This window comes from Myotis nattereri, assembly GCF_964212035.1.
Source record: "Myotis nattereri genome assembly, chromosome: 2".
Lineage (NCBI taxonomy): Eukaryota > Metazoa > Chordata > Mammalia > Chiroptera > Vespertilionidae > Myotis > Myotis nattereri.
The window spans coordinates 2,056,599-2,084,523 of record NC_138076.1 but is presented as its reverse complement, the minus strand read 5'-3'; the positions used below and the strand labels follow the sequence as shown (position 1 = coordinate 2,084,523).

At 64.3% G+C, this 27,925-nt stretch overlaps 1 protein-coding gene across 2 annotated transcripts in view; it reads left to right on the top strand.

The window, feature by feature from the left end:
• The window catches only part of CLN8 (CLN8 transmembrane ER and ERGIC protein), a 20,411-nt gene extending 3,843 nt beyond the window's left edge, over nucleotides 1-16,568 (top strand). The window contains exons 1-3 of one of the 2 annotated variants that reach the window (XM_081085079.1): nucleotides 4,402-4,516; nucleotides 11,455-12,121; nucleotides 14,932-16,568. In XM_081085079.1, the coding sequence (XP_080941205.1) occupies nucleotides 11,579-12,121; nucleotides 14,932-15,255 (867 nt within the window). In that variant the 5' untranslated portion in view covers nucleotides 4,402-4,516; nucleotides 11,455-11,578 and the 3' untranslated portion in view covers nucleotides 15,256-16,568. Of the gene's footprint in view, nucleotides 1-4,401; nucleotides 4,517-11,454; nucleotides 12,122-14,931 lie in introns of those variants that run through there. The other variant, XM_081085078.1, reaches the window with a different exon arrangement.
• The last annotated feature ends 11,357 nt before the right edge of the window (nucleotides 16,569-27,925 follow it).

Sequence of the window (27,925 nt, the reverse complement as noted above, 5' to 3'; positions counted from 1 at the left end):
CACACATACACACACACCACACACACCACACACCACACACACACACTCCACATACACACACACACCACACACACCCCACACACACACCACACACACACACCACACACACACACACCACACACACACACACTCCACATACACACACACACACCACACACACCACACACACACACACACTCCACATACACACACACACACCACACCCCCCACACACACACACACACTCCACACACACACACACACACACTCCACACACACACACCACACACACACCACACACACCACACACACACCACACACACCCCCACACACACACACACACACCACACACACCACACACACCACACACACACACACACACCACACACACACAACACCCCCCACACACACACACACCACACCCCCCACACACACACACACCACACACCCCACACACCCCCCACACTCACACACACACCACACACACCACACACACACACACACCACATACACACACACGCACCCGTGGTGAGCAGTCGGGACCCACAGCCAGGACGCTGGCCTGTGGTGGGCGGGGTGGGAGGCTAATTACTAGGCACAAACATCCAGGCCAACCAGGCAGCATTCCTGGGCAGGCGGGCGGGCGGGCAAGGGTAACAGCATGGGTGAGGGGGGTCAGGATCCCACCAGATGTCCAGCCCAGGGGACTAAGCCGTCGGGACTGGGCCGGGTGGGGCCTGGAGGCTGAGGCTGGGGCTGGGGCTGGGGCTGGGGCTGGGGAGGCTCCTCGGCCGGCCCGGCGGGAGCCTGACCACAGGAACGGCCTTGGTCCCGAGAGTCACGCGTTCCAGATGCCCTGTCCGCTGCGTGGACGGGGTGCCCTGCCCCCTGTTTTCTGGAAGCCCAGTGTGAGGAGCACTCTCCCAGGGAAGGGTGCTGCCCACTGACCCCTCTCCCCCTCCCCCCTCCCTCCCTCCGCCTCTGCGGCCCAGTCCTCTGCCTGGTTCCTAGAAAGAACCAGCAGAAGAGGAGAAATCTCACCACCTCTGTGTCTTTTAAAAATGTGTCTTTTTCTTTTAAAAAATATTTTTATTGATTTCAGAGAGGAAGGGAGAGGGAGAGAGAGAGAGAAACATCAATGATGAGAGAGAATCATGGACCGGCTGCCTCCTGCACGCCCCGCACTGGGGATGGAGCCGGCCACCGGGCCTGTGCCCTGACCGGGAATGGAGCCCTGACCTCCTGGTTCCTAGGCCGACGCTCAGCCCCCGAGGCGCGATGGCGGCTGGAGGAGGCTGTGGCCGGTCACACCTGGTGCTCACGGAGGCGAGTGGGAGGAGTGAGGCCTCTCGCCGCACCTGGGCACTCTTCACCAGGGACACCTGTGTGTTTGGCTAGCGATTGTTTTTATGGCTGAGCTTACAGACGGCGGAGTGCAGACACAGCCCTTCCTCCGGGCGAGGGAGCCGCCGGCTCCTGGCTCTCAGCTCAGCTCCTTGTCTGGGCCGACCTACCGCCCTGCACAGAGGGGAGAGTCAGCGGGAACCTGCCCGCAGCCTGCTGCCCACCCCGGGCGCACCGTGGCATCCTACGTGTGTGTGTGTGTGTGTGTGTGTGTGTGTGCGCGCGCGTGTGTGTGTGTGTGTGTGCCAGAGCGGGGCCTGGCTCTTGGCTTTGTGCAGGAAAGACGCCGCGGTACGAGTCCAGGTGACTTGAGGGCACGTTGATGACAACTGGGGACAGCGAGACAGGAAGGGCCCGGGACAGAAGCAACAGCAGAGCCAGGTGGGCTGCTGTCAGCTCATTGGAGAGTTGGAGAAAAGGGGCCTTGGGGATGGTTCAGGGGGTGAGCCTGGAGGAGCTGCCACTGCCCTGCCTGCTGCTCCCCGGTGGCTGGCTCCTGGGGTCCCTCGGGGTTCAGGAGATGCCTGCCAGAAGCGGGGGAGGCACAGGGAGCCCCCAGGAGGGAGAAAGCAGGCTGGGCCGTTAGGGGCGATCTCAGGGGAGGTGGCCCCTGTCAGGGTCCTGGTCTCCTCAACTGGTCAGCGCCAGTCCTTGCAGCTGGTGCAGGGGTCACCCCCTGGTCTGGTCGCTCTTCGGGGCCTGGAGCGGAAATGCCGCGGAGGCCATTGGCGGTGTTGTTATTGGAAGGTCAGCGTGGAAGGTTAGCCCGGGGGTGGGCAGGCAGGCTAAAGGCCGTCTCAGCCGGTGGTTTTAGAAAAACGGAATTTATTTAAGGGAAGGGTAGGGGATGGGATATCCGAAGGGAAGGGCTGTAAGGCGCCAGCAGGATGTGGGGCGATGGGGCAGCCCCGGGAGCTGGGGTTCCATCCTCACGTGCAGTCACGGGCGGAAGCTCATCAGGGTGGGTCTGGGGGAGCTGGGCTGGGCTGGGCTGTGGGGGGGACGGGGGTGGCTCAGGTGCCTTCAGGGAGTTCAGTTCCTCACAGGGTCTGACGCCCGTTGTCCAGCCAGCTTTTCCTGGTCCTGGTCCTCCTGTGGGGGGAGCTTGCACGTGGCCCTTGAGGACTGAATTGCCTACAGCCTAACAGTTACCTCGAGGGAGGAAAGGTCCGGGGAAGGTCAAACCACATGACCTGTGACCTGCAGGGGAGGACAGCCCCCCCCCCCCCCCGGGGTCCATCCCAGTTCCCCATTCCACCTGCCAGGGGGTTTTCCCAGCTTCTCATGTCTCCATACCCCTGAGGGCCAGGGTGCCAGCTGGGCCCGGGGCCAGAGGGCAGATCTCCCGTGAGAATGCGCCTTCCCTGGGGCTGCAGGGACTCTGTTTCCTGTGCCGCTCCCGGAGGGCGGGGCTCATGGTCTCAGCCTCTTATCTGTGCCCTCAGCTGGCCCGGAGGCAGGGAGGCAGCTATCACAGCCCCAGGGAGGGGAGCCCAGCCCTGGCCTCGGTCAGGCCCATCTTAACTCCAAGCCAGTGACCCGCCTGAGGCCTCAGGGCAGGGGAGGGGGGGGTGACGGCCCTGAACCAGGAGAGGCTGGGGTGACATTCCCGGCCAGGGCTCTGCTCAGTGACACCAGAGTCCCTGGTCCCGGCCAGCGGGGCGTCCGTGGCCCAGCCACCAGGAGGCCCCGTCAGCACAGATCCAGTGTGGTGCCACGGTCCCAGCGCAGCTCCCGCCTCAGGGCTGAGCCAGGTCTGAGTCCAAAGCCACGTTTTCTCTGCAAGAAGGTGAGGCTCCGGCTCCCCAAGGCCTGGCCATGCACGCTGCCCATCAGCCCAGCTTCAGGCCGCCAGGCCGTCCCCCGCTGTGGCCGGCTGCCGGGAGTGCCAGGGGGCTGCCAGGGGGATAGGGGGCTGCCTTGGCGCGGGGAGGGGGCGCCAGCCAGTAAAAGGCTGCTCAGCTCATGGGAGGGGAGCACCTGCCATTATAAACCTGGCTCCCGGCTGATAAGGCTGTTTCACCACCGTATCTCACAATTAGTTCCTTTTTTAATGAAGTAACTAATAGGCGCTGAATTCGAACAGGATGGCGGCGGCTGCCCCCTCATGGGCAGCGCTCTGCTGGGGATGTGGGCTCAGAGGTGGGGGGCGGGCAGGGCTGACAGGTGGGGCGCTGCTGCAGATGCCCGTGTGCGGGGTGAGGTGATGCACCTGCCGGGGGGCCGGAGGCCAGGGCAGGGTTAAGCCTGAACCGAGTCCCCAGGGCCATGCCTGGGAGGGAAACAGCAGGCCCCGTGGGTTGTGGACGTGGGATTTTCGGGGAGTCCGCCGTGCTGGGCGGGTGTACCCCATGCGGAGCAGAGGTCATGGGTCCTTGGGGAAGCGAAACTGCCATGGCCGGGCTCTCCCAGGACCTGCGGCGGGGCTGCCCGGGTGACCCTGGGTTGCACTGCCGCTCAGTGTCCCCAGGTCCGGGGCGGCTGCAGCGGGCGCAGTGGGCGTGGCTCCGTGGGTGTGTCTGTGGGCTCCCCTGAGCTCGGGGGTCACTGGGGTCTCACTGTGGGCTCCCCGGGAGCTCGGGGGTCACTGGGATCTCACTGTGGGCTCCCCGGGAGCTCGGGGGTCACTGGGGTCTCACTGTGGGCTCCCCAGGGGCTGGGGGGCGCTCTGTGGGGTGTGAGAGGGGTGTGAGCGGGGTCGGCTCTGGGATCCCCGCGACTGGGGGGTCCGCCAGGAGGAGCCCTCCACGCAGAGCAGAGCCCGGGGTTCTCGCTGCTCAGCCCGCGGAGTGGCTGTGCGTCCTGGGTCAGCGCACCCAGAGGGCGGGGCAGCAGCGAGCCGCCCCGCTCCGGCCCCGCCCCTCCCCCTCCCCTCCCGTCTGTGGTTCCGCCCTCTCCCCCCGCCCCGGTTCTGTGGTTCTGCCCTCCCCCCCGGCCCCGGTTCTGTGGTTCCGTCCGGCCGCTGCGCAGGCCCCGCCCACCGGCCGTGCGCATGCGCGTCCGCGTCCGCGTCCGCGTCCGCCCCGGGGTCGCGATGGCGGCCGTGGGTGAGGGCGGGGCGGCGGCGCGCGCGGGTGACAGGCGCCCGGAGCGCAGTTGTGCGCACGGGGTCCGCGCGGGGAGGCGCGCGCAGGTGAGGCCGGCGGGGCTGGCGCGGGGCCGGGCCGGGGTCTCAGGGCCGTGGAGGGATCTCGGGCAGCGAGTCTGGTGGATCCGGGGCAGGGGGTGCCGGGGGTGGGGTCGGGGGGCCGGGGGCGAGGGTGGGGGAGCCGGATCCGGGGCAGGAGGTGCCGGGGGTGGCGTGGGGGGGCGGGGGTGGGGGAGCCGGATCCGGGGCAGGGGGTGCCGGGGGTGGCGGCTCGGAAAGGCCCGCGGTGCTGGGGGTCCTGGCTGCGCATCGCGTCCGGGCAGCTGGGGCTCCAACGCGGGAGGCGTGTCCGGAGTCGGGTTGGCGGCGGCGCGGGTCCGGCCGGTCCGGGGGCGCTGCCCAGAGCGTCCCTTCCCGAACGGCTCCCGGGGAACCGGCCCCGCGATCCCGGCAGCCCGGCGGGGCCCTCGGTGGAGAAAGTTAACGGTGACGGCGAGGCGCAGGGGCCGCGGGCACCCCCCCGTCCCGCGGGTGCGCAGACGGGGAAGGTCAGGGTTCCTGCCGGGCTGGCGTCCGAGCCCCGGCCCCGCAGCAGGTGTCTCCTGATCGGGAGGAAGCACTGTTGCCGCCGGTTAGCGCCCACGGCTCGGGATGTGCGCAGTTCCTGGGCCACCGGGAGCCCGGCCCGCGGGGCTGAGCTCAGGAGGGAGGGTGACCGGGCCCCTGCCACCGAGGCCTGCGCGCCGGGCAGGGGAGGTGCGGGGGGAGCAGCCTCGCGGGCAGCAGCCAGGGTGTCTCGGGGGCAGGAACGCCTCGCCCTGGCCGTGTCCTGCAGGTCAACCTTGGACTCACAGGCCCTGGCCAGCCCAGTGACCCTTGGGGCTTGTTACTCAACAGTCCGGCAGGACATGACGCGGGCCTTCTTTCCTGCTTTTAACTTGGTTTCCGAGTTCGGGGTCCGCTGTGCTAACCGTGCACAGATACCCCGGTCTCCGTCGCGCTTGGGCGGCCGGTGCACCCACAGGTGTGTGGGGGCCGGAGGGTCCCCTGGCGCCCCGTCCTGGACACAGGGGCTGCCCCATTTTATTTATTAAAAATGCCTGGCCGGTGCTGCAGAGCCCGGCGCCAGGCCCCGCGACAGAAGGCAGGCGCGGTGGTTGCAGACAGGCTTTCCCGCAGGAGTGAAGCTGCAGAGCCGCCCGGCTGGCCTCTTCACCTCCCTCTGGGCTGTGGGTCCAGAGCTGCTTCGCTGAGGGCTGGGCTTTAACGTCCTGGGATGGAAAGAGCTGGGTTGAGTCCTGCTATGGGGCCCCGGGGTCCCCTGGGAGGGAACAGTGACTCCCAGCTGCACGTGACCCCCTAGGCTTCGGGCGACATGGAGAAGGCCTCACCCGGGTCCTGGGTGAGGAGGGCATGCGGGCCGTGTCCCCTTCCCACCTCAGGTGACAGGGACGTGGGCAGGGTGAGCAGCCGGAGAGGACGCTTGGGGCTCTGCGGCTCCAGGATGGCCTGGGCGGGCCTGGGCGGCGTCCAGCTGGGGCAGGGGTGTCTCTGCAGGCTCCGCTGGCCGGGCTGGGTTTGCAGATCCCCACAGCCGGCCTCGCCCCGGCCTCAGGGGCTTCCCCTGGCCTGGCCACCCCTGCGGGTGCCAGCAGGTCCCCAGACCCAGCACAGCACCAGCTGCCAGACACCGTGCGAGCAGCTGTGCAGGGACACGCAGGAGGTTCTGAGCGAGGATTGGCGAGGGGGTGGTCATAGGATTGCAGGGGGAACAAGGATGTGTAGCAACTTAAGTCTGTAGCGACTTGTGTCTGTAGCGACTTGTGTTTGTAGCGACTTGTGTCTGTAGCAAGTTGTACTGGTTGTATGTGGAGGGAGCTGTGTGTGCGGGGAGCTGTGTGTGGAGGGAGCTGTGTGTATGGGGAGCTGTGTGTGCGGGGCGCTGTGTGTGGAGGGAGCTGTGTGTGCGGGGAGCTGTGTGTATGGGGAGCTGTGTGTGGAGGGAGCTAGCTGTGTGTGCGGGGAGCTGTGTGTGGAGGGAGCTGTGTGTATGGGGAGCTGTGTGTACGGGGCGCTGTGTGTGGAGGGAGCTGTGTGTGCCGGGAGCTGTGTGTATGGGGAGCTGTGTGTGGAGGGAGCTAGCTGTGTGTGCGGGGAGCTGTGTGTGGAGGGAGCTGTGTGTATGGGGAGCTGTGTGTACGGGGCGCTGTGTGTGGAGGGAGCTGTGTGTGCCGGGAGCTGTGTGTATGGGGAGCTGTGTGTGCGGGGAGCTGTGTGTGCGGGGAGCTGTGTGTGGAGGTAATGAGCTGGGGGGGGGGGGGGGACAGGGGAGCTGTTTTCGGCTGTCTAATGGGCGCACTGCGCCTGCCGGAGGGTTTGGTCTCAGCTCTGATGCCTGTGCCTGTCTGTCTGGCCCGCGGCTGCCTGCAGCTCTGTAGACGTGACACCATTTCAAAAGGGCACCGACAGGGCTGGCTCCAGGCCCGGGTTTCTCAGGGTGCAACCTGGAAGGACGGTGTTTTCCTGGATTCCCCGTCCTCAGACCCAGCTCCGTTACCCACCTGGGGTGCTGGCACCATCGCCTGCCTCTGTCTGGGCCTCGTCGCTGCGCCCGGCCCCTCCATCCTGTCTCGGGCGTCGCACCATCAGACAGTTGAGCTCGTGGTCCAGAAACACGGGGGCCCAGTGCTGGGTCCATGTGCTGCCACCTCCCGAGTCTGAGGGAGTCTGGGCAGGGAGGGAGGTGGGCAGGAGGGGGACGCGTGGAGGTCTGTTCTCGGGGCTCCAGGATGGCCAGGCTTGGTGTGCTTGGTGCCTGGCTCACAGCGAGAGCCGCCAAGCAGGAGGCCCTACGCCGTGTTCGGTATCTCGCCCGGAGGGAGAGACTGAACTGTCCCCCTCGGAGTCGTAGCATTTATTTAACCCCAAGGGACACTGGATCCAGATCATGCCAGTTCTGTGGTTTTGCATCTGCTTCTGGGCACCTGGGCACCAAAACACCCAAGCCTGGTGGGCACTGCAGGCAGTGCAGGCAGAACCTGTGGCGGTGCCAGGCTGGGGCAAGTCCCAGGGCTTGGAGCGCACCGGAAACACCACAGCCCGTCCCGGGGCCCAAGCCCCGCTGCGGAGCTGGTGACTCGGGCAGAACGAGCCTGAGCGTCGTGTGGATGAGGTGGCCCAGCTGATGGTGCCTGGCACACGGCAGCTGCTTCGTGCTAGTCACTGCCACCCGCCGGCTGCATTCGTGTCTTTTTCATGGCAGGCCCTGGGGTCCAGTGGGGGGGCGGGGGGGGTTTTCTTAGGTCCTGAATAGCAGAACCGAGACCCGAACCCACTGAGCGGACTGCTTGTGGTCTTTGGTCCTGATGCCCTGGCGCCCTCCCCCCACCCCCCAGCCCTGCACCGGGCACTTCCCAGGGGGACCGGGTGCAATCAGCCTCCGGGTCCGGCCTCTCCCGTGCAGAATTCAGAGGCTCCACGGAAGCCAGGGCTCAGCCGGGGCACATTGATGCAATCGTGCAAAACGGGAAACAGCCCGCCTCATGACCGACAGGGAAAAGCCCAAGGAGAAGCTGAGGCGGCCGCACTGGGCTGAGCTCTGGGTGTGGGCAGGGCAGCCCCAGGGCCACGAGGAGTCCTCTGGGAGGTGGGCTGCTGCCCACCCAGCGCTCAGAGCCCTGCCTCCGGGCGCTCGCCTTCCCCAGAGGCCGGCCCTGGGGACTCCTGGTGCTCGCCCTGCCTGGGGTGGGGCGGTGGCGTGTTGCACAAGCAGCTGTGTTCCTCGGAGAGGTCCGCCAGGGCAGCCACAGGGAGACCAGGTCGTTACAGCGGGTCCCAGACAAGGCACCAATGGGGAGGCGTGGGGGGGCGGGCAGGAGAGGGGAAGGTGAGGCCAGGCCCTCTGGGCTTTCCCCGGGAGGGGCAGGCGGGCAGGGGACTCTCGGGGTGGCCGGATTGAACAGTTGGGGGCTTGGGGCTGTCGGCCTGCTCCCTGGTTGCCTGGCACCTGGCCCTGGTCTCAGGCTCCGGATGGCAGGTGGGCGGGGGTCCCAGGCAGCCCAGGCTCCCGGCCGCGCTGGGCGGGGCGTCTCTCCAGCGGGAGGCAAACATCAGAACAAGCAGGACCCCCCTTGCCCGCACCCAGAGCCCAGTGCTCTGGCCGCCCCTGAACCCGGTGTGGGACCCGCTCTGTGTACAGACAGCTTTGTTTTCTTACCTCAGACACGTTTTTATTGCACAGGGGTCACGTCCTTGGACGTGTCTCCACTTGGTACACAACTGCTCTGCTCTCCACGCAGGCTGCTGCTTCCCTCCCGTCCGTGGTGGCCGCACCGAAACCCCGGTCTTCACGCTTCCGTAACTTACGTGGAGGGCAGAGTGTGGGTACAGGGCCCGGCACCCCGTAATCAGGGATGAACACGTCTTCTCATTCTGAGTTACAAAGTCAAGTCCCCGCGGACTTGAACTGGGACAGGGCGAACCGTGTGCTGTCGACTGGGCAGTCACTGGGGGGTACGGTCTGGAACCGTGCCCCCTCCCACACGCCCCTGCCCCCCCAGGTCTCCCCACACCTTCTACTGAGGTGGCAGAGCCCTCCCCCCCTTAAAGCTGCGCCTACAGCCCCGTGCCAGGGACTCCTCGCTACACTCACAGCGTCCCCAGCGCGGCAACCAGCTCCCGGGGGTCTCACCAGCTCCCGGGGGATCTGACCAGCTCCCGGGGGGTCTGACCAGTTCCCGGGGATCTCACCAGCTCCGGGGATCTGACCAACTCCCGGCGGGGGGGTGGGGGGGTGGGGGTGGGGGGGGGCTGCAGAATCCGCGCCTGTCCACGACCCTGCGCTGCCCGTGGCATGGTGGGAATGCCCAGTGCTTCTGAAGGATTTCTGTACCAATTCTTTTCACCTCCATTAGCTGGAGTCGGGAGGGGGTTGGGGGGGGAGGGGGGCCTGGGCCGGAATCCTGAGGTGGGCCCGCCCCCTCCCCCCAGCAGTGTCTGCCTCCGCAGCCACGGGCAGCCCGAGGGCCCCTGTGCTCAGCTCTCTCCAGGCCCGTCCACCCCGCCGGCCTGTCCCCCACCTCCGGCGCGGCTCTCCCTGAGCTGTTTCCCTCTCATGCTCCCTGGCGTGGCTTCTCACTGCCCGGTGGTGTCTCGGACACGTTTTCCCCGTGAGCCTCATCCCTTCTCCTCAAGTGCGGCCTCCCCTTGGGTCCCAGTGGCTCCAGCCTGTCCGGAGTCCCCGGCTGCACATCCCCAGACATGGTCGCTCCTGCAAGCCCTGCGCCGCAGTAGCCGCAGTAGCAGCAGCCGCGTCTCCGCGTCCCAGCCAAGCAGCCCTGAGCCGCCACGCCGTGTGCGCGCAGCCGGGGCCTCCTGGCCACGAGGCGCTCCCTGCGCGTGGAGCTGAGGACTGGCCGAGGGGCTGAACCCCTGGTGCCTGTGCCCCCCCCCCCCCCCCCCCCCAGCTCGAGCTCGGAGGCTGGAGAGGTTCCTGTGGTTTCGTCACAGGAGCCAGTGCCTTCGGGTTCCCTCGTGGGCGGGGCGTTCCCGCGTGAGCAGTTCAGTGCCCGCTGCTCAGGCGGTTCCCTGCGGCTGCACGCCCACGGGCGGTGTGGGCATGGGCGACCGGGGCCTCCGTGGCTCCTGCACCGCGTGGGCGGCTCCCCGGCTGTCGCATCAGGACCGCCTGCCTCCTGGTGGGTCCTGCGGGCCGGGTCCCCGAGCAGGCGTGGCTGGACAGGTCGATTCGGAGGCGCCTTCAGTGTCCCAGACGGTCCCGGTATGTAGCCACGGACACTGCAGGGCTGGAGCCTGTCCTCACTCAGCCGTGCCCGCTGCCGTCTGTGCCGCCTGGCCGCGGTGGGGGCCTCCTGCTCGGGTCCCTGGGGCCAGCACCGGGGGAAGGTGGTGAGTCGGAGCTTGTAGGAAGGCCCTTCCCCGCCCGGGCAGCCGGGGCCTGCGGGAAGGGAGGTGGGAGCTGGCCTGAGGGAGAGGTGGAGAGTGGGGACCCGCTAGGCCCAGGCCGGGGGGCCAGGAGAGCCGGTGTTTTCAGAAACTAGAGGTGCACTGGGCGGTAGCAGGGGAGGTGCAGGGAGGCAGGGGTCCTGGGGGCTCTGAAGCCACCCGGTCAGGCTCTGACGGAAGGGGCGAGAGGAGGAGCCCAGACCGGACCTGTCCCGGGAGGACACACCTGTAGGGACAGGCCAGGCGGCCTCAGGCACGGCGGGAGGTAAACCTGAAGCCCGTTTTCCGTGATCTCTGTTTGTCAAACCCAAGTCGATGGAGAAGTGGATGGGTTGTGGGCAGCAGAATGGCAGTGGGCCGTGGGGCGAACTTCTGTGTTCTGTCGCTGCAGAGAACGGAGCTGGCCTGTGAGGAGGTAAACCTGCCCACAGGACTTCCCCACCAGCACCCGACCGTGGGCCGCAGGAGGGAGTGGGTCCTGAAACCGTACCCGAAAACTCCTGGCCCTTGATTAAGTTGCTCTGATGTGCTTGGTTTAGGGGTGTCTTCACGGTTAGAAGGAGGACCTGCTTTTCCTCCATCATGGGGACATGGGGGGCACCAACACCTGTGCGCCAGCCCTGGCTCAGTCCCTGGACGCACAGCGCCTTCTGGTGCTCGCGCAGAGCGGCGCACTGTGGACGGCGGTGCCAGGACCTGGGCTGCAGGGGCCTGACCCCAGGCGAGCCGGCGCGGTCGGTCCGCGGCCCGTGCTAGGAATGTGGTCCCGCCTCGTCTGGGGTCTGGAGGCGAAAGGCTGCATCCCGTGTAAGTACCTGGGGTCTGACCTGGGATGACCTCCGAGAGGGGGAGGGGGCTTCCGTCTTCCATGCGACTTTCTTTCTCATACGTGACCGGTGAGCGTGCCCTGGCTGTGCCAGTGCCTTCAAACAGGCGTGAGCGTGAAGTCACGTGGACCTGGAGCCGGGCTGTGTCCCCGCCTTAGTGCAGCCGATGTAAAGGCCATTCTTTCCTTCCAGGCTGACGGCGGACACATGACGACGCCAGCGACCGCGGCCCTGGCCCTTTGTCGTGGACGAGACGCCGCGTGGGGCCCCGCAGCCCTGTGCTGACCGCGCTCGCTGTGACCCAGGACTCGGGACGATGGGTCTCGCGGGCGACCAGGGGGCATCGGAGAGCATCTTTGACCTGGACTACGCCTCCTGGCAGATCCGCGCCACGCTGGTGGCCGCCGGCTTTGCCTTCTACCTGGGTGTCTTCGTGGTGTGCCACCAGCTGTCATCCTCCCTGAACGCCACGTACCACTCCCTGGTGGCCAAGGAGAAGGTCTTCTGGAACCTGGCAGCCACGCGGGCCGTGTTTGGCGTGCAGAGCACGGCCGCGGGTCTGTGGACGCTGCTGGTGGACCCGGTGCTGACGGCCGACAAGGCGCACGCCCAGCAGAGCTGGTCCTGGTTCCACGTGGCCACGGCCACCGGCTTCTTCCTCTTCGAGAACGCGGCCCTGCACCTGTCCAACGCGCTCTTCCGCACCTTCGACCCCTTCCTGGTGCTCCACCACCTCTTCGCCTTCCTGGGCTTCCTGGGGCTGGCGGTGAACCTGCAGGCCGGCCACTACCTGGCCATGACCACGCTGCTGCTGGAGGCCAGCACGCCCTTCACCTGCGTGTCCTGGATGCTGCTGAAGGTGAGCGCCGCCCGTCCCGTCAGGTCCTGCTCCGCCCGGACGCTGAGCGCCGTGTCCGGCTCGCGTGGGCCATGGGGCCATCAGCAGACTGAGCGACTGCAGGCGGCTTCGGCAACAAGCTCTTTTTGGTTGAATTTAATTGTATTCACTTTATTATTTTATTTTTTAAATATGTTTATTGATTTCAGAGAGGAAGGGAGAGGGAGAGAGAGAAACACCAATGATAAGAGAGAATCATGGATCGGCTGCCTCCTGCACGCCCCCTACTGGGGATCGAGCCCGCAATCCGGGCATGTGCCCTGATCAGGATCGAACCCGGGACTTTTCAGTCTGCAGGCCAACGCTCTGTCCCTGAGCCAAACCAGCCAGGGCTAACTTTATACATTTTAAAGAAATCGCTTAAATGGGGCTGGGGAACCTGCAACTGAGGTGCGTGCCCTTGACCGGGAGTCGGACCCTCAGTTGGTCCAGGACGGGCTTCATGGCATCCTGCTGGGTGCACAGTCACTGTGGACAAGATGTCCAGACGCTGTGTGATGGACATGGCTAATCATTACGTGGCAGTCTCACCTGCGGGGCCTGGGCGTGCCACCTCGCAGTGCACGCGCCTCCCTGTGCACACGCCTCCCTGTGCACACGCCTCCCTGGGCACGCGCCTCTCTGTGCATGCACCTCCCTGTGTACACGCCTCGCAGTGCACACGCCTCCCTGGGCACACGCCTCGCAGTGCACACGCCTCCCTGTGCACATGCCTCCCTGGGCACACGCCTCCCTGGGCACACGCCTCGCAGTGCACGCGCCTCCCTGGGCACACGCCTCCCTGTGCACGTGCCTCTCTGTGCACACGCCTCCCTGGGCACACGCCTCCCTGTGCACGCGCCTCTCTGTGCACACGCCTCCCTCTGCACACGCCTCCCTGGGCACACGCCTCCCTGGGCACACGCCTCGCAGTGCACACGCCTCCCTGGGCACATGCCTCCCTGTGCACACGCCTCGCAGTGCACACGCCTCCCTGGGCACACGCCTCCCTGTGCACGCGCCTCTCTGTGCACACGCCTCGCAGTGCACACGCCTCCCTGGGCACATGCCTCCCTGTGCACACGCCTCGCAGTGCACACGCCTCCCTGGGCACACGCCTCCCTGTGCACGCGCCTCTCTGTGCACGCGCCTCCCTGGGCACACGCCTCCCTGTGCACGCGCCTCCCTGGGCACACGCCTCTCTGTGCACACGCCTCCCTGGGCACACGCCTCGCAGTGCACACGCCTCCCTGTGCACACGCCTCCCTGTGCACGCGCCTCCCTGTGCACACGCCTCCCTGGGCACACGCCTCCCTGGGCACACGCCTCCCTGGGCACACGCCTCGCAGTGCACACGCCTCCCTGGGCACACGCCTCCCTGGGCACACGCTTCCCTGGGCACACGCCTCCCTGGGCACACGCCTCGCAGTGCACACGCCTCCCTGGGCACACGCCTCGCAGTGCACACGCCTCCCTGTGCCCGCGCCTCCCTGGGCACATGCCTCCCTGGGCACGCGCCTCTCTGTGCATGCACCTCCCTGTGTACACGCCTCGCAGTGCACAGGCCTCCCTGGGCACATGCCTCCCTGGGCACACGCCTCCCTGGGCAATGCGTCAGAGCAGCCCAGGTGGCGGCGGGTGAGGCCTGAGCAGGTGCCACGGAGCCCGCTTCCCCTGGAGGCCACAGGTGGGGTGCCGGGTCGGATCCTAGTTCTGCTTTTAGAAGATGAAACTCCACACTGTCCCACTGCGGCTGCACGATGCTCATTCCCACAGCCCACAGCGCTGCCTGCCTTTCTCTTTCCCTGGGGCCATCTGGCAGAGGGGGGTCGGTCTCGCTGGTCTGGCACGCTTTCCCGACAGCTCGTGGCATCAGCGCTCTCAGGTAGCTGTCGCCCGTTAGTCTTGGGAGAGCTCTTCAGTCCCGAGCCCGCTCTTTAACCCGATTGCTTGCTTTTAGACCGTTGGCTGCATGGTTCTTACCTGCGCTGGAGCTTATCTCACCAGACACATGACCGACAGGCGTCTGCCCCACCTCAGGCCTCCTCCCCGGCTGCCTGTCTCCTTTGTGAGGAGCGCAGCCGCCCGCAGCCCTGCCTGTGACTTCTTATATTTGAAGTTTTTTATTTTGTGTACAGAGAGCGAGCATCTGTCATAAGGTAGATGGAGGTCTCGAATGGCGCTTCCTGGAAGCTCACTTAGCGAAGCCATGTCCTCCCGCGCTGGCGGGAACACGGGCGCACGCAGAGGCCGCGCCTCCCGTCCGACCCTGCAGGCTGAGCAGCTGTGCCGGACGAGAGCCGTGGCGAGCGCCCTCGGGGCTCCGGCAGAGTAGCTGGGGACCCGGCTTGCTCTCCAGCAACGAGGCAGAGCCCCCCTTAGACTTCTGCTTCTGTTGCCCACAGTCCGGTGCCAGAGGCCTGAAATCCTAGCGGAGACCAGCATGAGATGGGACCCTTGCAGGCTGGCTCTGTGGGTTTAGCTGCAACCCCTGGAGGCTAGGAGTCCTGTGAATTAGAATGACCTGAAGGCAGGTTCCCTGTGGCTGAGTCCCAGGGCCACTGGGATAAAATACACAGCAGCCCAGAGACCAGGGACGGCCTCACCCTGAGCGACGCCTGGGCTGTCCGCAGGGGAGGGCTGGTCAGCAGGCCCAGCGCCCGGCCAGGCCCGGCCAGGGCTGCTGTCACTCTGCTCGGCCGGGGGCGGGCCGGGCCAGCGCGAGGCGGGAGGAGGCCCGGGCAGGACGCGCGTCCCTGCGCTGCCGTGCTGACCCTGTTGTGTCCCCGCAGGCTGGCTGGGCCGACTCGCTGCTCTGGAAGGCGAACCAGTGGCTGATGATCCACATGTTCCACTGCCGCATGGTGCTCACCTACCACATGTGGTGGGTGTGCGCGCAGCACTGGGAGGGCCTGCGGGGCACCCTGCACCCGCCGCACCTGGCGCTCTTCCTCCTGGGCATGAGCCTCCTGACGCTGGTGCTCAACCCCTACTGGACCCACAAGAAGACGCAGCAGCTCCTCAGCCCCGTGGACTGGAACTTCGCCTCGCAGCGGCCCCGGGGCCCCGCCCCGCCCAGGGCCAACGGCCAGGTGCCCCTGAAGAAGGGGCAGTAGCCGCTGGGAGCCCCCGCCTCCCGACGCCCCCGCGCTGCTCCTAAGAGAGGGCTTGGTGGTGCGTTAGCATTAATTCCCAAGTCGCCACCAAGCGCCTCCGACGTGACTGCCTTCAAGGGCAGAACTCCGCCTACTGTTGCGTTGTCTGTAATGGTTCCTTCCTGGGAGCCCACCTTGGGGGCGAGCTGGTCATGGAAGGTTCCGGGGAGGCGGGGCTGGGTTCGAGTGCAGGCCGACCGGCTTTCTTGCCCTCGCCTTGCTGGGCCTCACAGATGGCGTTTCCTACAGACGAGGGCGGTCTCCACCGGCAGGCAGGTGGGAGGCCGGTGTTGCTGTGGTCGGAGCCCAGCCACCTGTCTGCGGGGGCTGCCTGGCTGAGGAGACGTCATATGGGAAACGCCACGCACTGGGTCTCCTCAGCCTTCAACCCGCTCTGTTCAGACCTGGTCTGTTCCCTTGGAAGGAATCGCCCCAACATAGAAAACCATGGGACTGGTCTCCTTGCAAGTTCCCAGGGCGAGGCTGTCCAGCCGGTGCAACAGTGCCCTCTAGGGGCCGCGCCGTAGCAGCACCGTGTGGGAGCACCCGGCCCGAGGGGCGGTTGGGGGAAGTCTCGCAGATTTTTTAAGGAAGCTGTACAAAACCAGAATCGTGTGTTCACAATGAATTGCTCAGTTGACAAAATAAGGAAGATACTTAATCATCAGAATAGCCTAGATTTCAGAGACATTGCAATTGGACTGCGTGCCAGCGGGTGCCCGAACGAGACCCCGATTCCTTGGTGGTTTTCTCTGGATTCCACGACAAGGTGGTGCCGGCTCCCTGCGAGCTGTGGGCAGACCGGCCTCGGCCTCTGGGGTGCGGGCTGCCAGGCCCTGCGGCTCCCCTGCTTCCCGGCTGCCTGGGTCACTGCCGTGCCAGGCGGACCTGTGCCCCCCCCCCCCCCAGCAGTCTCACCCAGAGAGGCCCAGCATCTGTGCTTGGCACGCGTGTGCAGTTCATCGAAGGGATGGTTACGGAAGCACCTGGGGTGTTTGGAAGACTTGTTTCTTGCTGAGATCACGTGGGACCTGGGCCGTTCCGTGCGGGACCCTCGGAGGCCGTGTTTGATGACGGCGCGCTGATTCTATTGATCACGTCACCCCTATTTATCGCACCTTAAGAAGTGAGTTAAATCCTAACAGTACCCACGAATCATGCCCTGCAGCTAACTGACGCCCTGGCCGGCCTGCCCTTTCCCGTGCCCGTGGAAGCAGAGGGGTCGGCCAGCCAGACGTCTAACAAAGTAAAATAAAGCAGCCGATGTTTGCAGAGCCTGAGGCTGTGGGTCCTTGTCTCTCAGTGCCGCTCTCGCCCTGAGTGTCCTGTCAGCCACACGTGACGGGAACCCTCGTGTCCTGTCAGCCACACGTGACGGGAACCCTCGTGTCCTGTCAGCCACACGTGACGGGAACCCTCGTGTCCTGTCAGCCACACGTGACGGGAACCCTCGTGTCCACGGCTCAGTGTTTATCTGACCTTCACCAGGACTCCGACCGCCCACCCCTGTCTCAGTGAAGACGTTGGGGCGCAGGACGGCAGAGCCCAGGGCAGGTGAGGGGCGGCGCCCTCCGCTCGCGGTGCTCCATCCTGACCCCACTTCTGCCGTGAGGACCCCCCTCCCTCCTGGTCTGTGTTGCCAGGACTTGCAGGCTCCCAGGTGGTACCCCGCTATCCGGGCCCCTCCCCCAGCCCAGGTTCCCGCCCAGCCGTCCGCCTGGCCAAGGCTGCAGGTGACAGGAGAGACGCCTGCATGCCAGGGGACGTCCGGACGCAGCTGGGCAGAGCTGGCTGAGCTGGGGTGTGAGGCACCGCCGTCCCCGGGGCGCCTGCCCGCGGACACTGCTCTGTGTGGCTCACGTCTGCGGAGGGAGCAGAAGTTATGGGGGGGGGGGGTCCGGTAACGACCAGAAGCGCCGGGTCTCGTGAAGATGGGGGGATCGGGCCATGTCTCCCTCTGTGCCACGGATTCCGAGAGGGTTCCCGTTCCTCTCATTCGAGGGGTGCACCCTGAGGCCCGACTCCTCCCCTGCGTGTCACGTGGTCAGGTCAGCTGCAGCCTCCTGCCCAGGACGGTTGTGGGGGTAGAGATGCTCCCCGTGCACATGAGACCCCCCCCCACCCCCACCCCACTGCTGCAGCAGCAAGGCCGGGCCGCTCACAGGACGGGTGCAGAGGTGGGGCCGGCCCCTCACCTTGGGTTAGGAGTCAAGGTATGAGTTTGGGGGGACAGACCCTAGCAGGGTTCTGCCTGGGCAGCCGGGTCAGGCCTCACCTGGGGCGGAGGGAGGAGCAGGCTCAGCCTCAGGTTGGGGCGGGCGGGGATGGGTAGGGGGGGCTGACCTGGCTCAGCAGGGCCTTGCTAAGCCTGGACATGGAAGGGCACCCTGGGGAGTCAGGGCCCGTGGGTAGAGCACTGGGGAGCCTGGTTAGTTAGGTCCAGGGGAGACTGCCCTTCTCCTGACCCAAGGGGGGCAGGTCCCCAACCCTCAGTCCTGCTCCCGGATCCAAGCTCCTGGCTCCCACTGGGTCGGACAGGCTCAGGAAACCTGCCTCCTGCACACAGCGCCCCTTTGAGGGGGTGTTTGCTTCACTGACTGATTGTATGACAGTCACACACGCTCCTCACAGTGCCCGTCCCTGGACAGGTTCCCCAGCAGCCCTCAGGCCCAGCCCCAGGGACCTCCCATTCCTGACACTGCGGTCCCTGCCCCTCTCCTTGTCAGCAGCCTCGGCAAGTTCGCAGTGACTGTGGTGGGCAGACGGCAGAGCAAGGACGACGGGCCAGGGTCAGCAGGACGGAGAGCCCAGGTGCCTAGCAAAGGACATTGGGGGGGGGGGCTCGCCCCCAGGTGACCTCTCCCCTAGCACATCCCTGGTCATGTGGTTTGCACCCCCTGGCCTTTCCTCCCTGAGACAGCATCTAGGCTTCAGTTGTATGTCAGCTCCAGGCCCAGAAAAGCAGCAAAACCAGACCAGTGACCCCATGGCTGCCTCAGGACAGCTGATGGGACAGTGACCCCTGCCTGGTGCCGGCCAGCCAGTCAGTGGAGACCCGGCCCTGGAAGGACACACCTGGCAGCTGCTGACTGTTCTGCTGAGACCCTGCCCTGGGACCTCCCCTAACTCTCCACGGTAATGCCCCCAGGACTGGGGGCCAGCACCCCCCCTCCCCCACAGGCACATCTCCTTTACCTTCCTCTCTTCTCAGCTCCAAGGCCCTGCCTTGGCCTCCCTCCTCCCTCACTTGTTTCCTCAGCCCATTTCTCCTCCCACCTCTGTGATTTTATAAACTAGAGGCCCGGTGCCCGAATTCATGCACAGGTGAGGTCCGTCTTGCTGCCCCAGTCGGATCAGGCAGGGCCAGCCAGGGGGAGGGGACACGGGAGGTTGGCCACCAGTCCCCCCCGCTCCCCCCCCCCCCCCCCGTCAAACTCCAGGGTGAACTCCGGGTGGAGGGGACAATTGGCATATTAGCCTTTTATTAGAAGGACGCTCTCTTACAGTCTGGGCCTTGGCTCTGAGTTCTCTCCTTGCCAGAACCCAGTACTGAGGTGGCTGGACCAGGTCGGGTCTGACCTCTGGTCCCACACCGGGTGCCATGCGGGTCCTGCTGCCCCCACTCCCGACGTCTGCCACTGGTCCCATCTCTGCCACCCACCAGTCGGTTAACTTCGCAGTCACCTCGTTGCTGCAGGTTTTCCGTTCCTCCCTGTGAAATGTGAGGCCTGGTGGTTCACTGGGCTCCCGTGTAAGTCCTGCCGTGGCCACCGACACTCCCAGGAGACGTGCCTGTGGCCAGAGTCCTGGCAGGCAGAATCCGGGGTGCCTGGCCTCCCGCCCCCTCCACTCAGGAAGTGCTGCAGACAGGAGGGAGGGAGGGAGGGAAGGAGGGAGTAGGGAGGAGGAAGGAGTGTGGAAAACGAGACACCTGGGAGACAGTCACCATTTTGGGCAAGGGGTGCCTGTGTCCTGCCTCAGGCCCTACGGGACGTGTCCAGCCCGAGACCAAGTGCTCTCAGGGGTTTTCTCACAGGGAGCCCTGGGGCGCCCGTCCCAGGAGGGAGCCTGCTGCCTGTCACCCAGAGGAGGTTTCAGATGAGACTGACCTTGTCCGGCTCAGTGGTTGAGCATCAACCTGTGAACCAGGGGGTCAGGGTTCAATGCTCAGTGAGGGCACAGGCCCGGGTCTCAGGCTTGATCCCCAATGGGGGGTGTGCAGGAGGCAGCCGATCCATGATTCTCTCTCATCCCTGATGTGTCTCTCTCTCCCTCTCCCTTCCTCTCTGAAACCAATAAAAATAGAAAAAAGAAGATGAGGCCGACCAGGGCAGGAAGCCAGACGACCACTGGTATCTCCTGTCCCCGGTGGCACCTGGGCTTGACCACCCAGGAGCCCGCTGTGAGAGAGCCGTTCTCACGCCCACTTCCTGGTCCCCACACCCGGCTCGGGCCCCATGGGAACAGGGTGGCTTCGTGTAAGAGCCGGTGCCCCACGGGGTCTGGTGCCCACTTCACAGTGGCAGTGGGCTCCGTCGGGCCTTGGGGTGGACGCCTAACACCACCAGCTCAGGTTCAGCTGTTTCCGGTTAGTGTGGCTCAGAGACGTGGGGGGATGTTTTCCTGAGATGACCCTCATCCAGCCCCCGACTCCCCCACGTTCACCTTTCAAACTGAGACTCTTGGCTGTGATGGGGGGGATGGTGCCTTCTCCTCCTGTGACCTCCGCGGGGGGTCGCCGGAGCAGGAAGAGGAAGTGCACTCGTTATGGAGACGCTATGCCGTCACTAACTACAACAGTACAAATACACTGGGTGCCGGCTGACGGGTCTGGCCACAGGCCGGGTGGCAGGTGACTGAATTCCTGGGGGCGCTCCTGAAATACCTTGCATCCGCCTTTACTGTGGCTGCTGCTGGGTGCTGGGCATGTTCTGTGCTTTCTGTTTCCTTAATTTTGCATTTCTTTCTGAGGCGCCCCGCAATGCCCTTTCCAAGTCAAGTCGTTCCGTGGCCTCAACAAGAAAACAGGGACCTGCCGCCCTGGCGCTCCCTGGAACCGCCACTCTCAGCTCATCTGCTTTTCCTGACCGGTGGCCCTGCCTTACCTGAAGGACGCTCTCCCTGAGGTCTGTGGCCCGGGGTCCCCAGAGGGCCAGCCTCCATCTTTCACCTGCTCCCCATGGAGCGCGTGGCCTGCTCTCCTGGGTGCGGAGGGGTCCGGCTGGGCCCAGGACTGGAGGCACTGTCCACAGCCCACTGTCCCGGCCTCGCCAGCCCCTTTCAGCGACCTGGGGCTTCTGGTCCCGGAGCCGGGGGCGGGGGGGGTCCCGTACCCTGAGCTTCCCCTGTCCTGCCCCCACTTTCCCTCACTTTCCCACGTGTCTGTCCATCACCTTCCTCGGGTCGCCTGCCGCCTGCCCACCACGCATGTCCCAGCTCCCAGGCCGGGCTGTCGCACCCAGCTGTCCCTTGGGACTCTGCTCTGGGGGTTAGCCTCTGCCCCAGTTCTCACGAATCCCTTCAGTCGGGTCTCAGGGAGTGGGAGTCACTGTGCTCAGTCCGCGTTCACCCAGGGCGCCCGCGCCCCCTGCTGGTGTTGCTGCTGTGCTTTATCTCATTGACCAAACTGCATCTCAACTCCAGAATTTGTTACAAAATATATATTTATTGATTTCAGAGAGGAAGGGAGAGGGAGGGAGAGAGAGAAGCATCAATGATGAGAGTCACTGATCGGCTGCCTCCTGCACGCCCCACACTGGGGATGGAGCCCACAGCCCGGGAATCAAACCGCAACCTCCTGGTGCGTCGGTGGCTGCTCAGCCCCTGAGCGCTGGTATCATATGCGCCCCGTCCTTGGGTGAAATGTGGTTTCTCAGCAGCCGGATGGGGGGCCATGAGGGACTGCTGTGTGCAGTCCAGACAAGACCGGGAAGCAGGCCCCAGACACGGGTGTTCTCTGGATTCGGGCTGTAAAGAATTTCTCCTCCAGGCCGTTCTGGGAACCTGGGGTGAGCCTGGGGGTTCACTTGCAAAGAAAACAGGACTCATTTCCCCGCGGGGGAGCGGTCCAGGGTGGGGACGGCCGGGCTCTGGCTTCTGCTCCGGCCGCTGGCTGCTGAGTTAACGTCTCTGTGCACGGGTTTCACCTCACGAGGAAAGGCCACGGTCAGAACAGCACAGGGCAATTTCCTTGGGGATTATCTTCAGAATTCTTACGTTGGCCAACAGAAAATGGCTATTGTTTGAAAAGTATTTGTTATTCCCGTCTCTGAATATCATAAAAACGCCTGCGCCGGGCGGCTCAGTAATGAAGGGCTACCAGCTACTCTCCCTACTGCGGCTTATCCTCCTGGGGGGGCGGGGGGGGGCGCCTGGCCGAGTCCTGACCGGCGTCCGGTAGGTGGGGACCACCTCGCTGTCCGAAACCGGCCAGTGAGCCCGGCCCCAGGTTACAGCACGTGGAAGACACGCGAGTCCTCAGCCGCTCCGATTGCACGTGGCCCTGCGGTTAGCCCTCCGCGTGCGCTGCTCGGAGCCCCGTTCCATCCACGGAGTCAGCCGTGGTCCAGCAGCTGGGCGGCCCCGCATCACCACCGCAGCTCGGGCGCTGAGGCTGCCAGGTGAGCCCCGTGCGGCGGGAGGGCCGAGCATGTCCGGAAAGAGCCGAAGGTTTAGGAAAGAGCCGAGGGCCGAGAGGGGCAGAGGCGGGGCCGGTGGAGGGCGGGGCCGACGAAGAGGGCGGGGCTGCAGGTGCGGGCGGGCCGAGTGTGTACGGAAAGAGCCGAAGGTTTAGGAAAGAGTCGAGGGCCTAAGCCCCGCCCTGGGGCCTGAGAGAGCAGAGGTGGGGCCGGCGGGGAGGGCGGGGTTGGAGGGGCGGGAGGGCCGAGTGTGTACGGAAAGAGCCGAAGGTTTAGGAAAGAGCCGAGGGCCGAGAGGGGCAGAGGCGGTCCGGCGGAGGGCGGGGCCGGCGGAGGGCGGGGCCGGCGGGGAGGGCGGGGCTGGAGGAGGGCGGGGCCGGCGGGGAGGGCGGGGCCGGGCTGGTCCCCTGCAGCCCCGGAGCCGCCATCCGCTCCCGCGGTCACCCGGGGAAGCCCTTCGGGACCAAGGACTGCGGCGAGGACCCGGCCCACCCGGCCTGAGCTCAGCGCCCAGACACCCGCTTAGTCCCCGCAGCCCCGCGCGGAGGACGGTCTGTCCTGGACGGTGTCCCCGCTGCAGGCTTGGCTCGGCGGCTGGCCCGGATCCCGCCCCTGCCGGGCGGGCGGGTACACCCGCGGCAGCCAGGGCCGGGGAGGGGGAGGCGGGGCACAGATTCTGTCCTGACCCCACGCCCATCCCCTAAGCTCCAGCCTGGACCCTCCGCGGGTCCGCGCCACCTCCGCAGCGGGGTCCCAGCAGCTGGACGCACCCACTTAACTCGGTTCCCACACCATCCCCCCAGGCCAGTTCCCGGCGCCTCCCCTTGACACATGCCAGCAGATGCCCGCGCAGCTCGGTTGGAGGGCAGAGCACATAGTTGGCAGCGATGCGGAAGCCCTGGGGGTGGAGACGCGGTGCTGACCTCCCCGAGCTGTGATGACAACAAGGAGAACAGCGCCGAACTTCCAGGTTCCCGCAGGAGAGTTGCCAGGCTGACTAACCGCAGGACTGACCGCAGGGTTGATTATAGGGCTGGCTGTAGGGCTGGCTGCAGGGCTGACTATAGGGCTGGCTGCAGGGCTGGCTGTAGGGGTGGCTGTAGGGGAGGCTGTAGGGCTGGCTGTAGGGCTGGCTGTAGGGCTGACTATAGGGCTGGCTGTAGGGGAGGCTGCAGGGCTGGCTGTAGGGGAGGCTGTAGGGGAGGCTGTAGGGGTGGCTGTAGGACTGGCTGTAGGGGAGGCTGTAGGACTGGCTGTAGGGCTGGCTGTAGGGGTGGCTGTAGGGGAGGCTGTAGGGGTGGCTGTAGGGCTGGCTGCAGGGCTGGCTGTAGTGCTGGCTGTAGGGGTGGCTGTAGGGGTGGCTGTAGGGGAGGCTACAGGGCTGACTGCAGGGCTGGGCAGCTCTTAGGGAAGACAGCAGCGACGCCAAGGTCATGGGCACCCAGGGACCCAGCGTATTCAGAGTCAGGCCCATTGGACTAAATTTCCTCAGTGCATATGAACGGCCGATGGAGAATCAAGAGCTTTAGGATCTCAAAGCCGTTGGTTTGTGTTGGGACTTCTACATCTTTGCTGTTTGCCTAAACTTGTTCAAACACGCGGATCACAGAAGGAAGACTTAAGTCATGATAGTTTCCATCTCCTTAATTAAGATGAAGTGCCCATTTCTGGGAAGGAGGGAGCATGTGACGTTTGGGTCTAAATTAGACTGAATTGAATTTCTTTGCCACGCAGGAGCCAGAAGGAGGGCACTGGTGGCCCTGAGATAAGAGCCTGGCCTGCGTGTTCCGTGGGCGTGGCCAGGGCGGGCGTGGCCAGGGTCACCCTGGGCCTGGGTGTTCGCAGATAAAGCAGGAGGGAGTCAGCATCCTGCTGAGAGGAGAAGGAAGTGGATGGTCAGCCTGGTGGGATGGGTCAAGGTTGGAATAACTACTGAGGGGACAGAACGGGACCAAAGAGAACACGCTGCCCATTGTGGGGGTTGCAGGGGGGGGGGATTAGCGGCTCATGGCCAGGTTGCTGCAGCCCCCTCGGTCTCAGACTCTGTGCCTGCTGCTCAGCACCTGCCCCTGTGCCACACCATCCTCCCCTTCCCCGCCTCCCGTGCCCTTTCCGAGTGTCCTTAGAGGAGGCCTTGGCTGGACACGGTCCACAGGCCACAGGCCACAGGCCACAGGCCATGCTGAGCCTCCTCCTGCAGGGCTCCTCAGGCCTCCTCACTCGGGCGTTGCAGGTGCCTCCCACACAGGCTGGGCCCTGGAGTCACAGCGCCCCCCGCTGTCAGTGGCAGGATACTCCCACGCCAGGAGGCACGGAAATTAGAGCTTGTGGCCCCAGCAGGAAAGAACCTCCAGTCACCTATGAGTCCTGGGCCCTCTGTCCCTTCGACACTTCTTCCCAGACTTCCTCTGCCAGAGGCTTGGTACCAGCGGAGGAGAGGTGGCTGGGAGGACAGAGGGAGGGAGGGAGGGACAGGGAAGGAGGGAGTGAGGGAGGGAGAGAGGGAGGGAGAGAGAGGGAGAGAGGGAGGGAGGAAGGGGTGTCCTGTGGTCCAGCCTGTGTGAAGACAGACAGCCCTTCTGGTCGCCCTCCATCCTCCGCGCTCAGCCTGCTGGGCCCACACGCGCATCATCTAACTCAAGGCCTTTCGTTCCCCCGGCCGCTCCCTGGCCGCTCCCTGCATCGGGCCTGGTCTCCTGGATGGGGCTGCCTCCCTCTGAGAGCCCCCTCCTCTCCGCCCACAGAGAAGGAGCAAAGGAGAAAACAGGGCCATTGTTATCCCAAGTGCCCGGAACAAAAGGGACCCTGTGTGGGGCTGGGACAGCCCCTGCCCCCACTGGACACTGGCCGGCTGCCCATCGGCCCTCGGCCTTCCTCTCCCCTCTTATCGCTCTTGCTTTTCCTCCCCTCGCCCTGCACTTGGCCGTTGGCCTGCTCTCTCTCCACCTTCTTGCGGGAGCAGAGCAGCCTCAGTGCTAGGACCTGGGGTGAGCCCCTTCTCGTTCCTGTCTCTGCTCCCGTGACCCTCTCCCCACCGGCCTCTGGTTCAGCCCGGGACCTGGGCCGGGTGGTGCCTGCATAGACACCCCAGGGTCAGAGCTGAGCTGACCCAGGTGACGGTGTGTTCACCCGCCTGCCCTTTCCCTGTCTTCCGCATCCCCTTCCTGGAGGTGCCTCCCCATCGGCGCCTCCCACTCGCCGCACAGGCGGGCAGTGAGTCTGCATGTCTGTGAGCAGCTCTCTCTCCAGCTGGTACCTGGTTCTGGTGACAAGGCTGTGAGTGTGGCCACCAGCCAGGGACACCGAGAAATGCAATCCCAGGAGACCTTGAGACTTATTGCAACGGATTGGCTTGTGGGGTGCGAGGGCCACAAGGCAGGAGGAGGGCTGTCAGGAGGGAAGGCCGGGAGGTGAGGTCACGGAGGGGAAACCACGGAGGGCAGGCCACGGAGGGGAGGCCACGGAGGGGAGGCCACGAGGAGCAGAGGAGGCAGGTGAGGAATGGAGGAGGAGGTGAGGGTTGGAGGTAGAGTTCTGGGGCTGCCGGTGGGCCTGCCTCCCACAGGCAGAACTTCTTTCTCAGGGAAGACTTGGGGGACTGAATCAGGCTCCCCACATTGTCTAGAATCAAGCCATAGGCACAAGAAAAAGAAAGCCAGAAACTCCCTAAGCATTTGAAAACTGAACCTAACTTCCCTCAGTGTCCCATGGGTCAGAGGGAGTCGGAGTGGGATTCCGACTTCCCACATCCGGGCTCACAGAACGTGGCGCCGCGTCCGGGAAGAGCGCGGAGTGAACGGCTGGGCCTGAGTCCCAGGTGAGAGTTCTTCGTGCCCAGCCCCACCTGGCGGCACGGCCCTGCGGTCCCACCCACTGGCCCTGCTGGTGCCCCGAGCTTTGGGGTCACAGGCCACGGGGACAAGTGGACGCTGCCCCTGGTACTTCTAGTTATGATGGGGCCACGGCTTGTCCCCTCAGCGCCAAGAACAACACGGTTTCTTGGTAAAAAAATAAAAATAAAAAAATAATGACCCAATAGCAGCTTCTTGATCGTAAGTTTTTGAAAACAAACTTGTGAGCCATTTCTGAGAAAAGTTGATTCAATATGTTTTCTTTGTTCTGAGAAGAAAATAAAAAAGATGGGCCCAAATTATTATGTGGCTCCTGGTCACACACTCTTGCAGACACCACACGGAGATGTTTGTCCAGTTCTACCTTCCAAACTCACCTGCAACCTAGATGTCCTTAGTCACGTGTTCTAGATGGTGAGATGGGAGCCCAGAGATTCCTGTAATTACACAGTGTTTGTAAGACCCAGAAACCAAAAAAGGATCCCCAAGTTGGGCCCGAATCCATTGCTTCCTCCATACCTGGTGCTACACGGATTTCCTTCTTGTTTCTGCTGCCCTGGCTGGGAAACAGAGCAAATGTCAGGGCATTCTGGTGAGGCGCCGGGCGAATGCCGCTTGCTTCACCTCCTTGCCCGCGGCCAGTAAGGCAACTGGGGAGAAGACCGAGTGAGACGCCCACAGAACCCGTGGGAGAGAGACTCAAACAGCTTCTCGGACAGTAAAGTCACCGAGGAAAGGTCTGTCCTAACCCACTCGCTCTCTAGCATAGGCCTAAGATAGCATTTATTTATTTTTTTAAAATATATTTTATTGACTTTTTACAGAGAGGAAGGGAGAGAGATAGAGAGTTAGAAACATCGATGAAACAGAAATGTCAATCAGCTGCCTCCTACACACTCCCTACTGGAGATGTGCCCACAACCAAGGTACATGTCCTTGACCGGAATCGAACCCGGAACCTTCCAGTCCGCAGGCCAACGCTCCATCCGCGGAGCCACACCGGTTACGGCCTGAGATAGCATTTAAATAGCTCAGTCCCCTTAAAAGAACCCGAGCACATGCTGGCAGCAAACGTTGCTAAATAATGGCCTTGCTTGTCCTTCTTGGCTGACCTTTGCCGTCTGCAGTGTTAGCTGTGAGTTACAGTCATCACAAGTCGCAGGGAAGAACTTCTGAGCATGCAGCTTTCGGGCGCTGACTGTTGGCGTTGGCTTGGGGACATTCAGCGATTTTGTATTTATTCCATAAACCAAGGGCAGGCCAGGCAGTTCTGACTTCATGTTCCTTGTAGATGCAGAGATGTGGGCAGGAGGGAGGGGGGAGCATGTGCTGACCAGGGAACTGGGCAACGGCAACGCAGTCGTCATTTTGGTTTCTTTGTATTCTTGTTAAAGATGCTCTGACGTTTCTCCCTTTAGTAATAATTATAATGATATTTTGTTTCCTTTCTCTATTTTATTTATTTAAATATATACTTTTTGTATTGATTTCAGAGAGGAAGGGAAAGGGAGAGACAGGAACATCTTCTATGTATATAAAAGGCTAATATGCAAAGTGTCCCCTTTGGGAGTTCTCCCAGGAGACCCGGAGTTTGATGGCTCCCTATGACGTGTGCTGACCACCAGGGGGCGCCACAGACCGAAGGCAGGCCCCCGTGGGCTCTGACTGCGGCCAGGCCTAGGGACCCTACCCATGCACAAATTTCATGCACTGGGCCTCTGGTCTATGATGAGAGAGAATCATGGATCAGCTGCCTCCTGCACGCCCCACACTGGGGATCCAGCCCACAACCTGGGCATGCGCCCTGAGGGGGAATAGAACTGTGGCCTCTGGGTTCCTAGGTGGATGCTCAACCACTGAGCCACACGGGCCGGGCTTTTGTTTCCTTTTTCATGGTAATCTACATACAGGCTCTGGGCGCAGGAGCGCGCCTCCTTGAGCTTCCTCCTAGACCTGCTCTGCTCTGCACCTGCCCGGATTCACACACCTGGGGCGCACAAGGTTTTCAGGCCCAGGGCGCGATGTGCCCTGGGGGAGGGGAGGGGAGGGGGAGGCGAGCTGGAGGTGAGGGAGGCCCACCGAGTCACCATCAGGCTCTTCCCAGCCGCGGATGCTGCCGCCATGCGCACTGGGAGAGTCCCT